The following is a 17500-nucleotide window of genomic DNA, read 5'->3' as shown; positions in this document are numbered from 1 at the left end:
AACAAAAGGAGGATGAGGTTGAGAGAGGGAGCAATTCCCACTTTGTGTGAAGCTCACATGAGGTATTACACAACACAAGTGGGTATATTGGGAAGAGTAGTTAGGGCCTTATATTATCTGGGGGGAGAGTGTTACCCCTTCTCAAAGTCTAACAACAATGAATCCCGTATTTGATGGAATGTGTCAGTTGATCATCATCAGTGTAAAACTGTTGACCAAAAGTCTCTTAACTCTCTAGGAGCCATGTCGGCTGAAGTAGAATTACAACGGTCACACCTGTCATCAATGTCCGGGTATATTTTGGACAGTTTTGATTTGGTATAAAAAAGATGCGTCAGATATCTCCATCCCAAGTTCGGATTTTATTTAATGACACATTTTGAACAGAACAGATCGTGTCGGATACCTGAAACCTGAAACCTGGCCTTCACAGCGTACACGAGTTTGTAAGATATTGTCCAATTCTGAATTTACTGGTAAGTCTGGAAAGGTTGAGCTCCATGTTCGGCTAAAGTGACGGACTTGAGAATATCTTAATAAATCTCACCGTTGTAGTTTACAGTTCTTAGTAAGATCACTAAAGCTGCCAAAAAGACCATCTATATAAAAGTCACTACCTCTAATAAGACCAACGTTGTGCCACTGTGTAAAGGTGTGATCCAATCCGGCTGCAGGAAAGAGGTGGTTATTGGACATAAGGCTACACACAGAGAAAGTCAAGAAATTTCAAGTGTTGCCTAAATTGTGCCAAATGTCTCGAAGGGGAACAAAAAAGCCCACGAGGGGGGTGCACGAGGAAACCCAAGAGGGGGTGCACGAGGGGGCGCACGAGCAAACCCAAGAGGGGGCGCAAAAAAGCTCCCAAAAAGTACAATGTACTACAAGGTTTGAAGTATACTGTGATGGTGAGAAAGCGTGCTGACTTTTTTGATATCTGTGTGGTTTGGCAACTCTACGGCTCAGCAGAGAAAGCAGCTGGATACAATTTTCCGCACTGCCTCAAGGATCACTAACTGTAAACTCACCAATTTCAGAAATGTATTCAATCTACATTCAGTGAAAGGGACTGAAAATCTTCCAAGACCCCACACACCCTCCTAACGCTCTACAGGGGACTCTCCTATAAGGGCAAAGACTATAATCTATTAAATCTAAAACTTGATAATGTTGCTGTTGCTGTGTTTCTTATTGCATAGCTGATATATGTGCATATTGTTCAATATTACTTGTGCAGCCATGTGTTGATATATATATATAACAGTATATAAGATGTGTAAGGGCAATTTGCTAGCTAGGTGAAATTGCACATTGCACCAAATTCCTAGCAACATAATTGCATGGCAATAAAGTATTGAATCTTGAATCATCCGTCACACATTAATCCATATAAAGAGATTGTTGCCTATGCCTGGGAGGTCATATTTGTAGTTCAGTTTGCCTGAAACCTGGTGGAAGGGTGTAGCAAAGGCCGAGGGAGAACTCATTTAATGAATCAGATGCACTTTTTTACTTTTTTAACATTATGAGACGGGGCATGGGGCCTTGGCGAGGGTCTACAACTGTCTGAGAGCCTTCTAGTTGATGAAGCGTTTAAGGGACAAGGTGGAAGTCGATCGCATGCTCCGTGCACACACCTACGGCACAGTGTTTCTTCTACATGTAACCGGTGGTGTAATGTTACCTCCAGGACTTTTCCAGTGATGTACTTCTTGCAGCTCTCGCACTGGATGCCAAACATGGCGTGGTAGTCCATCTCACAGTACGGGATCCCATCCCTAGCAGGACAGAACAAGACAGGACAGGGCAGCAGGTCAGCAACAGCACAGAGCAGCAGGTACACTTCACAGAGCCTCAGAATCCACGCTGACAGTACACTGTCTGAGCCGTTAGCACCCTGTCTGAGTTAACAGCACCCTGTCTGAGTTAAGAGCAACCTGTCTGAGCCCACAGCTCCCTGTCTGAGTTAACAGCACCCTGTCTGAGCCCACAGCACCCTGTCTGAGCCCACAGCTGCCTGTCTGAGTTAACAGCACCCTGTCTGAGCCCACAGCACCCTGTCTGAGCCCATAGCACCCTGTCTGAGCCCACAGCACCCTGTCTGAGTCAACAGCACCCTGTCTGAGTTAACAGCACCCTGTCTGAGTTAACAGCACCCTGTCTGAGTTAAGAGCAACCTGTCTGAGCCCACAGTTCCCTGTCTGAGTTAACAGCACCCTGTCTGAGCCCACAGCACCCTGTCTGAGTTAACAGCACCGTGTCTGAGCCCACAGCCCAGACAGGGTGCAATGAGGGAAAATACATATACATATAAAGACTTGATACTGACTTACTTGCTGATGTACTCGGCGTTGAGCACCTTGTTGCAGACTTTACATTTGAAGCAGCCCAGGTGCCAGTGCTTGTCCAGCGCTACAAGAGACTGTTCATTCTTAAACTCCTTCCCACAGCCGCAGCAGTCTGCACACAGACGACAAGTTAAATCAGATGGGATTTTTTCTTTTTCTTTTCTTTACTATACAGGAAAGTTAGAAAAAGTAACATTACATAACAATACAAAAACAGGCCTGACTTAGTTTAAAAACTGGTTTTCAGCAGGTTCCTGTTCTGCAGAAACATAAAACATGGTACAGCACGTCAAGGCCGACATGAATACAAGAAATTAATATAGAAAAATAAATTTTGACAGCTGAGAACAACAATACAGTTACATAAGGACAAAGACATTTATACAAGACATCAGCTGGGCTAGACATATACGGACAGTGCAAACAAGGCTTGGACAATACATAAACTAATTAATTAATGCGTGCAAGTTTAACTGTTAAGAAGGAGCTGTTTGTGCCTTGTGGCTCTATCGTTGACTTCCTCTGCGTGGAAGAGTTCACTCTACAGTATCTTATCCTTTCATTGAACAAAACGATGAAATCAACATTGGACATTTTGGTGGAACACAATTTAAGAGAGTGCCAATTTAAGGGATGGAACAGAACATGAGGATGACGAGCAGCGTTTGCAGGGTACACAAGTTTCCTCTGAGCATGATGGTTGCTTTGAGACAGTCACAGAAAGACAGAGACACAAACAAAGTACTGACTGTGGACAGCCTGTATGGGTGCTGGGCTGTTGGCAGGGAGAGGCTGGGTACATTTTTGGCAGATGCACTCCTTCCCATTAAATGTCACCCGGTCGCCGGCAGGGAAAGGTTGTCTACAAACAGAGAACAGATAGAACATCAGGGGAGGGCTGTGACTGATACAGATTGTGCATTTTAAACATTATCGGACACAACTGATTTTTGAAATACTGCCACAGCTGAATTACTTCTCTGATCTGACATATAAAGTAAAAACAACAACAGTATTCTGATGATGAGATTAAGATGTATGTATAGAATTTGTATTTTATTTTAATTGATTAGTTCTGTATTCATTAGTTTGTGTTTGAGATATGGAGTTTCTGAGAATACGCCTTAAATTACCCATCGTGTGTAAGTTGTTACCCCTAACCCCAAAATAGTCTCCTCACCAGAGTTATATTGCATTTATTTTGGATTTGGCAAACAGTGTGAAGGCATGTTGGTATCTTGATAGTCCAAATGATTTTTCTTACCTCAAATAAAAGGCATTTCTGAGATAATACAGAGTAGTAAATAACAGTGTCATCTGCATAAAAGCGGATATATGTATGGTGTGGAACATGTGCACCAGGCCCTTTCTATGACTGGTAAAATGATGTGGCCCAGGAACTGAACTGCAAGGGGAATGCTTGGTCACATTTGGAGCCCTTTTCAGCTGCACTTATTGTGTTCTGCTTAATAAAGAGTGCTCTTCCAACCTTGGATCTTGTGTTTTTCTGTTTCAACATGACAAAAAACTACGTACAAAACTAGGTCAATGAAAAATTGCTTTCCCCAATTTAGTGTGGAAGAACGTGAATGGGCTGCATGGAGCCCCTCCACCCAATCCAGCACGGCTGGGATTATTATCAGTGTTAGACCTCATAATACTTTTGTTGCTAAATAGGAGCAAATAACTTGGATCCAACATCTAGAGGAAAGGCTTTTCAGAAGAGTGGAGTGTGTTCAGGATTTCTCCCTAGGAAATTGTTAAGGATGATATTGTATATTACTAAACACCAAATCCCATAGAAACTAAGAAACACTGTCACATGTGTAAAATGTTAAATCCATCTGAAATAGATTAACCACAGAGCAGGACCATGGCACAGTTGCTTCAGTCCAGCTACATATCATATATTTGTTTGTTATAATTCTATTGTTGCTTGAAACTGAGCTCAGTTAGATGGATGTTTATGTGATATATCAGAGTATCTGTATTGATGAATATGTGACCTGACCCCTTATAATGGTGGACTACAGGCAAAGTGTCTGTACAGATAGAGGCAGATAAATACAGTGAAGGAGGGCATGGAAACAGAGCTGGATGACTCTGAATGAATGAATTGTTAATGATCAATGACCTGACCATCTCACACTCACACGCAAACACACAGTATTTGAGTATTTGACCTATTTCTACATTCCGCAGAATAAGCCTGTGTGTTTTGCCACCACAAAAGCCATATTTGTTAGAAGAGAGTTTGATGATCACATTACAAACCTCAAATGCCACACTGGAACATCACCAAACTTGGTGATAATTGCTCAAAATGTGTAATATAATGATAAACAAATACACTGGCAGATTTTTGTTTTTACACAAATTGGCGTTGCCTATAAGGACAGATCAGTCTTGACCCCCAGACTCCAGAAAAAAATAGTTTTTGAGACTTATGGCTCAAAAGGTACAGGCCAAAACATATGTTAGCCACCATCGGGCCAGATTGCACCAAATTCAACACAAAGCAAGTCATTGGGACCCCAGAAGTACACACAGTTGTACAGTTTTATGTACATGTTTATTACATGTACAATGTTTATTGTGTTTGTTAAAAACACACTGCTGTTGCAGTATGTTCCTGAAAATGTTTTTGTATGTCAGTTTTGAACATTTAGTCATGGGGGAAGAGCGAGTAGGGGTCAGCCAACCAGCTGATGATGACACAGAGGTTTAGGGTTACAATAAAACTATATGATGTGACATTTTAGTGTGTTCAAGACCTGGTATTGATGTAATAGTTTAAGACATGCAGGCCTGTAAGGACCTAAAGAAACCCTGGACACCGAGAAAAAAAAGTGCTCTGACCAACAAAAAGTACCATATGTGGTTTAGAATTCTAATACTTGAATAAAAATCTTTTTCTACATTTCATTTCAGGTGTTTTTTAATGTAAAGTAGAGATGGCGATGTTTCGCAAATTCCAATGTCGGAAATGGGGCTTTCAAAATCTCTCCGCCGAAAAACTGAAGAACATCAAATGTACATGATACGTGAAGTACTGTACATATGCTTTGGACCCTGCTCCCCACATCAGTTCCTTACTTGCAGGAGGCGCAGACGAAGCAGCGGGGGTGGTAGGTCTTCCCCAGGGCCGACACGACCTCCCCCTCTATGAAGTCCTGGCAGCTGAAGCAGCGGGTCCCGTACAGCCGCTGGTAGTCCAGGGTGCAGATGTATTCACCCTGTCGCACGAAGAAACCCCCCTGGGCCAGTTCAGCTCCACATACTGCCAGGAGGGAGGGAGGGAGGGAGGGAGGGGTATAGGAAGGAGAGAGGGAAAACGGAAGAAGGAAAGAAGAAGACAGGTTAGGTAAAATTGATAACTGAACACATTTTCTTTTAGGCGGCTAAAGGTAAGGTACGTAAAGATGAAATGTTTCTTATATCGCATGGTGTTTTTACTCAGTGAGAGGTGGGCTGTAACAAGTTACATTTACTCGAGTAAGTTTTTGAAAAAATTATCCTTCTAGGAGGAGTACTTTTAAATCACCATACTTTTAACTGTAACTTGAGAAGATATGTGAAGAAGAAACTGTCTTCCTCCGCTACATTAGGCTACAATGAGCTCCTTACTTTTCTTACTATTCCCCCCCGCGCTCGCCTCATTTTAATATTTTATTTTGACAGAGAGAGAGACGCTCTACCACGTGACTGTGTTGAAAGCATGGTTGCCACAGTAAAAGAAACAGCAGCTACATTATAAGGTGTCATATGTGTATAAATCAGACATTACTCAGTACTTGAGTAGTTTTTTCATAATATTTTCGAGGTGACAATCCGAAACACTGTGTGTATGTATGTGTGTGTGTCTGTGTGTGCATGTGTGTGCAAAGACTGCCCTGTGTCTAGTCTAGCACTTAACAATACATGACAGGTACTCCAAATAATGTGTGTGTGTGTGTGTGTGTGTGTCCTCTCATGAACACCCAATGATAACACACAGTTACCATGGCGAACGCATGACATCACAAAAGCAGCCACACCCTCAGGGGAAATCTAGCTCTATTTTTCTTTTCCCATAAACAAGACCACTCCTTTCTTTCCCCTCTTTTCTTTCTTTCTGGAAAAACGACAGAGCAGAGGCACACACACACACACACACACACACACACACACACACACACACACACACACACACACACACACACACACACACACAGAACCCCTCCTTGGAATAATAACCGTTTTTTTTTACACTTCTATAGTCTTAGTTGTGTCAGAGAACAACACAAGAAAATTTGTATAAGAAAGATATTTGCAGATTGTTATACTAGTATCATTTAAAAATAATTCATTTTATGTGATAATTTAAATGAATAAAACTGAATTCCATGTCCTGTTACTTTGAAGGAAGCCCATATTACACACTTTTACCACCTTGTAAAAACTTCAGCCACATGTTGCACAACCTTTGTCCAGTATCATTTTTTACTTTTATTATTATTAATCCCTCAAAGGGGATACGGTGCGCTATTAAAACAACCACAACAATACGAGCAGGAATGTTTTTCTCAGGAAGGGGACAACGGAGTTTCCAGCGGCTGCTACCGGCTCACGTCCATCCGGTTCACATGCCCGGCCCCCCGTCTAGAATGAGATAAGGCTCTGGGCCGATGGAGAGAACACCAGCACGGTGGAAAGATGGATGGATGGGATACAAAAAGGAGATAATCTGCCTTTGTCTGGTCTAAGATTAAAAAAGGAAAGACTAAACTCAGGAAACATACATTATTAACAAGGACCTTCCTAGAACTCTCTCTACAATGAAAGCAAGTCAAATACCCACGGAAAAGTGAAATCAATAGGGTGTAATTGGGTGAAAGTGTAATGGGTGCATGAAACTAATAATATATCAAATAAAAAATATAAAAAAGGAGCACAACATAACAGTTGGTGACATTAATCTTAAAGGTCTCTGCAGGAAAATCCAGACAACTTGCTAGACTATCTGTCCAATCTGAGGACTATGGTTACCTGGTCCTTAGATCTCTGCAGGGTAAATCCAGACAACTAGCTAAACTATCTGTCCAATCTGAGGACTATGGTTACCTGGTCCTCAGATCTCTGCAGGGTAAATCCAGACAGCTAGCTAGACTAGCTGTCCAATCTGAGGACTATGGTTACCTGGTCCTCAAATCTCTGCAGGGTAAATCCAGACAGCTAGCTAGACTATCTGTCTGGATTTACTAGACTATATATTTAGATGGACTATCTGTCCAATTTAGCTAGATTATCTGTCCAATCTGAGGACTATGGTTACCTGGTCCTCAGATCTCTGCAGGGTAAATCTAGACAGCTAGCTAGACGATCTGTCCAATCTGAGGACTATGGTTACCTGGTCCTCAGGTCTCTGCAGGGTAAATCCAGACAGCTAGCTAAACTAGCTGTCCAATCTGAGGACTATGGTTACCTGGTCCTCAGGTCTCTGCAGGGTAAATCTAGACAGCTAGCTAGACTATCTGTCCAATCTGAGGACTATGGTTACCTGGTCCTCAGGTCTCTGCAGGGTAAATCTAGACAGCTAGCTAGACTATCTGTCCAATCTGAGGACTATGGTTACCTGGTCCTGGACTTCACTTTCTAAAAAGGACTCTGCTACTGTACATAGGAATAGAAATCGGGGCTAGAAGAGATGGAGACAGTCCTAACCCTAAACCTCATCTTCTAACCCTGATGAAAAACTCTTCTGAGCGCATTACACAAGTGAGAGGAAGACAAAAGATGCTTTTTCAGTTTAGTCCCTCATTGCTAATGGAAACCGTCAAAAACCGTCCCTCCAGCCATGTCAGAGGAAGGAACTGGCATTGACTTTGTTGAACAATATAATATCTGGGAAACTACTTTTAATGCAGATAGGACAATTATTTGAACTTTATTTCATAAGTTCATTTTGGAATATTTTCTTACTTTAACCACTAGGGGTCGAAACAGCATAGTATGGCGATATTTCCACCGGCGATACTGTATCGATACACAGTATGGATCTTTTATTATATATGTTTTGGTCAGTTTGTCTGCTTGACAATCACACTTTGCAGCAATAACATTGAAGTTACATGAACATGCAGAGAAATGTATCTTTTTTTCTGATCAACCAGATGTTGACAAAGTTTCCTTTTTCATTCGAAATTGGGGAAAAATTTGAAGTTGGAAAAAAGGTTTAAAATCGCAATAATATCGTATCGGGGCATAAGTATCGTGATGATATCGTATCGGGAGGTGTCTGGTGATTCCCCCCCCCTGTTGAACCCCCTTCACTCTGAGTATTTACCAGTTCCCTCAGGCCGAAGATTTAGAGAAATTGGAGTAAAATCACCTTTGATGGCTTAGTCCATCTGGTTTTATAGTCACAGAGACAGACTACATACGCTTAAAACCAGCATGGCGACCTACACAGACCAAGTGTAAACTAAACTAAAATTGCTCGGAACATTTTAACAATTCAACAAAAAAATGGTAGTATTACAGAAACAGTATCTGTATCAGCCACGCAATACAAAAGTATCACAATCTGCCTTGAACCCCACTACACATTCATTTGAATGCTATGTCCAAGCTATGTTCCATCTCCACGACAACCGATGCTTTGTGTGCTCGGTGGATGAGATCATGTTGTGGCTAATTAGCAGTTTTGTCCTGAGACTCGGCTCAGGATAACAGAACGTGCCGGCTGCACGCCTGCGGAGTGATATAACTTCCATGGATTCCAACAGGGTCGGACCTCTTATCTCCGAAAAAGTGGTGCTAGGGAGTACTGTGTGTAATTGAATAAATTAGTGTGTTTGAGCGGGGCTCTTTGAGGTCAGCATACCTAATGTGTTCCTAGAGAGCTAACTTCAGAACCATGGAAATCTAAAAAAAAGGAAACATTACAGCTCTTCTCTAATTCTACAGAAATTAGTATGGAGTAGGAGTATTAAGGCTTTTCAGGAGACCATTGTTAAATGTTCCATCACAGGATGCTCTTTGGATGCTTTTATATAGACCTTAGTGGTCCCTAATACTGTATCTGAAGTCTCTTTTATATAGACCTTAGTGGTCCCTAATACTGTATCTGAAGTCTCTTTATATAGACCTTAGTGGTCCCCTAATACTGTATCTGAAGTCTCTTTTATAGAGACCTTAGTGGTCCTTAATACTGCATCTGAAGTCTCTTTTATATAGACCTTTAGTGGTCCCCTAATAATGTATCTGAAGTCTCTTTTATATAGACCTTAGTGGTCCCCTAATACTGTATCTGAAGTCTCTTTTATATAGACCTTAGTGGTCCTTAATACTGTATCTGAAGTCTCTTTTATATAGACTTTAGTGGTCCCCTAATACTGTATCTGAAGTCTCTTTATATAACCCTTAGTGGTCCTTAATAGTGTATCTCAAGTCTCTTTTATATAGACCTTAGTGGTCCCCTAATACTGTATCTGAAGTCTCTTTTATATAGACCTTTAGTGGTCCCCTAATACTGGCATTGACCAACTGCCACTTTGCTCGTTTGAAAGCTATGATATCTCTCTTTCTCATGGGGGGTGCGAAATTCTCTGGGCGGGTAAAGCAGAGAAAGAGGAGGTAACCTTGCCCCTTATGACCTCATGAGGGGCAAGATTCCAGATCAGCCCATTTTAATTTTAATTTTCTCAAAGACACAGCAGGATACCCAGGGCGTGGGGGGACCTAATATTAATGTTAAAAAACCTCATAAAGTGAAATTGTCATGCCATGGGACCTTTAAGTAGATATAAAGCTAACACTACAGTGTTAATTATAACATTTTCTAAGGTTGAAAAGCAGATTACTTCACAGGAAACTGATGACTTCCATCTCTGAAGCCTTATCACTTGCACTCTGAAGCCACTTACAGTACATAATGTGAACGAACTCAGAGGCTCTCAGAAGGAATGGCTTCTTTCTCAGAGTCTTTTTCGTAATTCAGCATGGAGAATTGGCGGGGGAACGACATGCTTGGATGGATGGACGTCCAACAAATGTGCCCTGGTGTGATTTGTTAATAAAATATGGTGTGTCTCTTTTACTCGTGTACAAACACGGTGTAAAGTGGAAAGGAAAATGATTCATGGTGTGGACATGATGCGAGTAATCTAGTTGAAACTAGAGCTGGGTAACACACCTAAATACTCATGTTAGCAACCTACGTGTGTGTCTGCGCATTGGATGGCTGGTTTGTTTTTTGATTAGCTTAATTTCTGATTTAAAGCTGCATTAATATCAACAATTAGTCCAATGTGTAATGTAAAAAGAGTAATTTCTGGTTTACTGATTTCAGTTTGTTGACACTGCAGCTATATCAACTGTCATGATTTTGGGTTTGTGTTGTATTTTTTTCCTGTTACCATGTTGTGTTAATTTGTTCCGTTTCCTTGTTGTTTCATATCACATGTCTTGTGTCTTCTGTTTGTTTTATGCTAAGTTTCCTGTTTAATGGTAATTATCCTGTGCCTATGTTAATGTTAACTAGCATGTTAGTTAGCAGTAATTAGCCTGTGCCTGTGTTAATGTTAAGTAGCATGTTAGATAGCAGTAATTAGCCTGTGCCTGTGTTAATGTTAAGTAGCATGTTAGTTAGCAGTAGTTATCCTGTGCCCATGTCAATGTTAACTAGCATGTTAGTTAGCAATATTTAGCCTGATCCTATGGTCATTTTAATTATCATGTTAGTTAGCAGTAATTATCCTGTGCCCATGTTAATGTAAACTAGGATGTTAGTTAGCAGTGTTTAGCCTGTGCCTGTGTTAATGTTAACTAGCATATTAGTTAGCAGTAATAAGCCTGTGCCTAAGTTAATGCTAACTAGCATGTTAGTTAGCAGTAATTAACCTGTGCCTATGTTAACGTTAACTAGCATGTCAGTTAGCAGTAATTAGCCTGTGCCTATGTTAATAATAACTAGCATGTTAGTTAGCAGTAATTAGCCTGGGCCTATGTTAACGTTAACTAGCATGTTAGTTAGCAGTAATTAGCCTGAGCCTATGTTATCTCCTAACATATACCTACCTCTCCGTCTCTGCTGATGGGGAATGATTGAGATTTCTCTTGCACAGCTACCAGAAGACTTACAGCTTTCAGACAGGTTGTCAGTTTTTTTTTTAAATGTCTGTTTATGAAAATAGCCACCCACGTGGAAACGTAGCCTAAGTTGACTTGTACCTCACCTCTGTGCGTGACTGTCTCTTCCACTGTGTCAGCTGTTGAGTGTTTCCAGTCTTCCCTGTGTTGCTGTCTTTCTGATTCCCTGTGTTTTTGGACTTCCCCTTGCCTCTCCATGTGGAAACTGTTGCTTGTGATATCAGCGTTATGTCAGATCTGTGATGTTTGGCCTCTGCCCTCAGTTGAATACAACATAGAGATAAAAGCTTTAAATAAAAATAAAAAAATAAAGTTTTAATTCATTCTATTTCTAATTTGTTTGACTGCTTGCATTGAGACACTGAACATATGGTAAATTTAAAAAAGGATTTTGTAGAAATTGTTTGCAATTTTGGATCCCTCAAGTAAAATTGTAAAACATTTTATATAAGTATTGATACCCATCCCTGGCTGACACACAGGTATACTGTGTCTGTTTTGTATTAAGTGTGTGTAGACTGATGGGTCTAGCCCTCCACCTCCACCAGAGCTTGTGAGTGGAGCTCAGTGCGAGCAAGCATGGAGAGGGTTGGGGATTTTGGATGGAGCGGATTTAACAAAAAAAGTTGAATCCGTGCTGTATCTATTGCGCCACCTTCACTCTAGTAGCGCTCACACCGTGAGATTAAAGCATGCCTTAGCTCAACCCAAAACACACACACACTTGCTGTAAAAAATCAATGTATGTATGTATGTATGTACTGTATGTATGTACAGTATGTATGCATATATGTACACATGCATATACTGTATGTGTGTATGTATGTACTGTATGTATGTACAGTATGTATGTATGTATGTGTAAATGGACTGTATTTATATAGCGCTTTTCTAGTCTTAACGACTACTTAAGAATACTCAAAAATTCTTTTGCATAATACCATTCACAATCACGGAAGGCTTGTATCATGTGGACGACCCGACAGTTTTGTTGCCCTTACTTAGAATTCCTCATGGGGGCGACAGAAACTACACACTGTAGCTTTAAATTTAAAATAGTAAAGTTGTCACTGCGGGACATGTTACAACCCTCTCTGTTAAAGTGACGGACAGCACAACCTCTGCTATGGCCTTACACGAGTGAGACCTTGACTCTGGCTCATGTTTTCACAATGACTGTCTCTGTGCATTTGTGTGTGTGCGTAAGAACGGTTAAATATACATGTGTGAGTTTGTGCGTGCGTAAGCACGGTTATATATACATGTGCTATGTGCCTTTTGCTCTGAATGTGTAACCTTGACAGTACCTCATGTTTTACAATGACTCACTATTTATGCGTGCGTGTGTGTGTGTGTGTGTGTGTGTGTTGGGGTGGGGTCTGTTGACTGCACAGCCTGCTTCTTTGAGAATGAATGTAGATCATTTCTGTGTTCTTTTTTCTTAGAGACTAGATTGAGACAGGTTTTAAACAGGCTGTGCAAACAATATAACCCGGCATGCTCTACTCCATAGTCTCTAGAGTCTAATGGGTGCTGACCGATTAATCTTTAGGTTACTTGCGTAACCCCGGTTCTCAGAGGAGCATGAGTGAGATGTCTCACTAAGGAATATCCCCTAGTGAGACATCGAAACGAATGCTATGAATGAGAACACCAGGATTTCATCAGCACTGCGACAGGTTGTGAACAGGCTGACAGTTTAGCCAGACTTTTTATCTTATTTGGAGGTAAAGCTGACATTGAGCTAATAATCCTTTAGGAGGTAGGACATCACACCTGCTAGTAAACTGTTGGCTCATTTCCATTGTGGTTCTAGATTATAGCCAGGTGTCTTGGTGGCTTTGTTTCTGTGTGTCAGACGTCTTTTCTTGCAACATCACCTCATTTTCTGTTGTTAATACAGTGTTTATAAACGCTAAAGAAATGAGGGCCAAACTATGAAAATATGATCCAAGTTGTATGCAAGCATAAGTTACCATGTTGGTACTCTTTGTAGTTTTTTCCATAAAGATCTGATACTCACTTGTGCAAAGGACAACAGTCTGACAATCCCATAAACTTTCAAAAACATGTGTGTGTACTTTTTTTTCCCTACAAACGTGTGTGAGGTCAGCATCCCTGGCCCAATGACGAACACACACACAAACACACACACACACACACCCACTCCCCCTGGCGCTGTTCTCTTCTGGTCAGCCTGCTTCCAAGAAGGAGACAATCCAAAGCCGACACCCTACTGAGAACCTCACGACCATCTGCTATTCTAACACCACAGATCCAGCAGCAGGATCAACATGTGGCCATTTATTTACCGAGCTGACTTCCAGGACCAAAAACATTCAGGCTGCGTAAAATAACTATGCAACCCATACATATGTGGAAACCTCACAGGAACACTGAGTGTATAATATATATGATATGATGAATATATACTGTACATATAGACAAGTCAATGCTGTAATGTGGGTGGCAGTAGCTCAGTCAGTAAGGGATTGGGAACCAGAGGGTTGCTGGTTCAAGTCCCCATACAGACCAAAGTATAATGGTGGAGGGGTATGGGCTGAAATATGTCCCACCAGAAACTGAATTTTAAATAATTGCATTGAAAAACTGAATTTGAATCACATAATTTCAAATGTTATTGCATTGGAAATCTGAATACTGTAAATTGAATTGAGTTCAATAAAATATAATCAATGAAAAGTCAACTCTTTATTTATCTTCACTTAGAGTTCATTTGCGCTTGATTGCTCTTGCTTTTGAATTTTCTTGAAATTGAAATTTGAGAATTAAATGTGAAGATACTGTATATATAGAGTTGAATTTTCAGTGAGGGTGACATTTTATTGGACTTCAGTTCCAGTACAGATACAAATTCAATTTCAAACTAAACTATTACTATTCAGTTTTTCAATGCAATGATTCAAATTAAACAATATAAATTTCAAATTCAGTTTTTCAATGCAATTATTCCACTTTCAGCCCATAGGGAGGGGCCAGTTTACCTCCTGGGCACTGCCAAGGTGCTCTTGAGCAAGGCACAGAACCCCCAACTGCTCAGGGTGCCTTTCCATGGTCAGCCCCCCCCACACACACACACACTCTGACATCGCTCCATTAATGCATGTGTAGGTACTGAGCATGTGTGTGTAATTCCTGCCTGTGTGAAACAACAACAGAGTGTGAGATTGTAATTTCCCCTTGCGGGATAAATAAAGTACACATTATTATTTTAATTATCATCATTAAACAGTCTTAGATTTACTTCCTCCATGTCTCATTTCTCACAGCTCTATAATTCTAATCTTTTTAAGTCAATTGTCGGCGTTACTCTGTAGGTAAGTATGTCAAAAAATATTCAGGAACACTTCTACATAAGAGTGACATGACACTGTCATGAACACATGACACTGCCGTGAACACGGTCATGACACATGAACCCTAACTCAACTTGTCATGACAAAACCGAATGACACTTACTAACAGAAGCGTTACGTCATAAATGTTTATGACTTTTTTATAATGCTTCAATGTCATGTCTCTCTTGTGTAGATTCACTTTCTATTCAAAGGCTAAGTGGCAGAATCTCCGTTGAACCCGGGTGTGAAATCATTGCCAATAATGTTGTTTTGGAGCTAAAATGACTTAAAAAATGTACTGCTGTATTGTTGAATATTATTGTATATGCAGTTAAAGATTCAACAAAGACATGCAGATGAAAGCCGTTAACCTGGATCAAATACGTTAGCCGCGACAACCTCGTTAAACCCAGTGTGACCAACTTGAACGGCAGATATGATATCAGAAATCAGAAATTCAGTCAAAACTGGTCATCCGGAGATCTTAAGTACCATTCACCGTCTCGAGACAGATGATCTAAGGCCAGAAAGCTTGTGTTCATTTTGCAGAATGATGTGCATGTGGCACCGAGAAGCATTCTCGCTCGGCAGACTACACCCACTTCATGAATAAAACTGTTTTTTTTAGCTTTATGGGGAAGCAAGCAGTGTGCAATAAAATATGCCCCTCCTGTGTTTGTGAGGGAGTGCTGTGAATGCGGTGTGAGAGTGTGTGTGATATTAAGGAGTCTTTCTGTATCACCCTTCCAACTCTTATACGCTACATTTACTGTTTTCTCATAAGCTTGCCGACATTAGGGTGTAGACACATAATTTCACATTGAGTGTTTCAATGTTATGCGGATGACGCGATGGCCAAAGCAGACAGATTAGTGATGAAATTGTGTCTGAGTGGTTGTGCCGGCTCGTTGGGGCTGAAGCTCTGTCAGCTTGAAGCAGATAGTGTATACCAGGATATACATCTGGTACCCAGTGGGTACCAGAGTAAATAACACTCGCTCCACCACACAGCCCGCTGTGGACAGCAGCTACCATGAAAACAGCAATTAGTGCTCATCAAGTGCACCGAAGCTTAAAGCTCGGGAACATTTAAGTATATCACATGTTGGCAGAGGCATAACAGTAAATTGAACATGCATTGGTTACAGTTAAAAAGAAAAAAAATGAGTTTGAACATCTACAATTCCATGAGAAATGGGCATAATGAAAAAGCTCCAGAACATCTACTGAATGGACCTCGTGTTGCCGTTCCATCAAAATTGAAAATCAACATTTTTGTAATGGTTTTTAATCAATGTTTTTAACTTTTTCTCACGTTTTTGTCCCTTTTTTCAATGTTTTTCACTTTTTTTACGTTCAACACTACGCAACAGTCACTTATTAACTTTATTTTTACAATTTTGGGGGGGGAATTTATCATCTTATTTTGGCCCCGGGTTAATCCAGCCATGTTTTAAACAGTGCAGAGACACTGAGGCTGTGTTTACTATTAGCAGCTACTTTGATACCAGGCCAGTGCTAAAGAGGGTACCATTACCTCGTGTTAATCCAGTCCTCCTCTCTGCCTGGTGTTAATTACACATGTCTAGCTGAGCGTTGACGCTTCCTCACTTTAGACCTGGCACCGTTAGCCTGCTGGCGGGGGGTCACTGGCTGGCTTCTCTTCCAGGCCGCCTGGATTATCTTTGATAGAGTGCAGTGGGGCAGAGGTGAGGTAGACCTTGATGGAGTGTCGGGGTTTATCATCTGACATCTATAAAGAAAACGCTGAAAGAACTTCTATGTAATCTGTTGAATTTGGCTGCTATGAGATGTTTCTAATCTCACTGATGTTCAGGTTTCAACTGCCCCCCCACTCAGCTTGCTGTGCTTTGTTATATTTCCAGCCGTGACTTTCACATTCTTGTGACTCCACATCTGGAGGTTTCAATAGCAAACAGGCTAGCCACCCAGCCCTTGGATAATAAGCAAATGTAATAACCTAAATTAGATGGATATTCCATTAATGCGGCCATGCTTTGGAGTCATGGATAAAGGAATGGGTGGAGTGAGCAGCGCCCGTATAGCTCTTCTGGTCTCACTCTTTCTCATTAAGCTCTTTAGAAGGCCAACAAACAACATGCTCTGTGATTGATCATGACCTCCAGTAACTGCCAGATGATGACTTCAAACTGTTACTTTTGATTTCATATGCATGAGTAATTAGTATGTTTGACCCGAGGCGCGTCGTTACGACAATAAGTTCATTTCTTTTCAAAGATAAAAGCTCGGCAGGACAAGGAAGGAAGAAACTGAGCTCAATCAGTAAGACATGAGGTTCTAACTCCTTAATAGCGCGCACAATGTTAAGCCACAACACACTGGGGTGTAAGTCATTCTCTACTAATCAGAACTCTTTAACAAGCAATAGCAAATCAATAAAAAGTAGTAAAAGTTGTTTTTGTGAATTATTAATCAAGGGTTGGGTACAGGGCATGGAGGTATGGGCACAGGGCATGGAGGTATGGGGATGTATGGGTACCGGGCATGGAGGTATGGGGATGTATGGGTACAGGGCATGGAGGTATGGGTACAGGGCATGGAGGTATGGGGATGTATGGGTACAGGGCATGGAGGTTTGGGTACGGGGCATGGAGGTATGGGTACGGGGCATGGAGGTATGGG

The 17500-nt window shown here is 41.1% G+C and overlaps 1 protein-coding gene across 17 annotated transcripts in view; it reads right to left on the bottom strand.

The window, feature by feature from the left end:
* Positions 1-17500, bottom strand: part of ablim2 (actin binding LIM protein family, member 2) — an 87353-nt gene that overhangs the window by 37523 nt on the left and 32330 nt on the right. For all 17 annotated transcript variants that reach the window (XM_034856272.1, XM_034856271.1, XM_034856278.1 and 14 more), the window contains exons 3-6: positions 5442-5625; positions 3095-3207; positions 2331-2457; positions 1682-1775 (exon numbers count right to left, since the gene is read on the bottom strand). In XM_034856272.1, the coding sequence (XP_034712163.1) occupies positions 1682-1775; positions 2331-2457; positions 3095-3207; positions 5442-5625 (518 nt within the window). The remainder of the gene's footprint in view (positions 1-1681; positions 1776-2330; positions 2458-3094; positions 3208-5441; positions 5626-17500) is intronic.

This window comes from Etheostoma cragini, chromosome 19 (assembly GCF_013103735.1).
Source record: "Etheostoma cragini isolate CJK2018 chromosome 19, CSU_Ecrag_1.0, whole genome shotgun sequence".
In the NCBI taxonomy this organism is placed as follows: domain Eukaryota; kingdom Metazoa; phylum Chordata; class Actinopteri; order Perciformes; family Percidae; genus Etheostoma; species Etheostoma cragini.
This window is presented reverse-complemented; position numbering and strand designations above follow the sequence as displayed.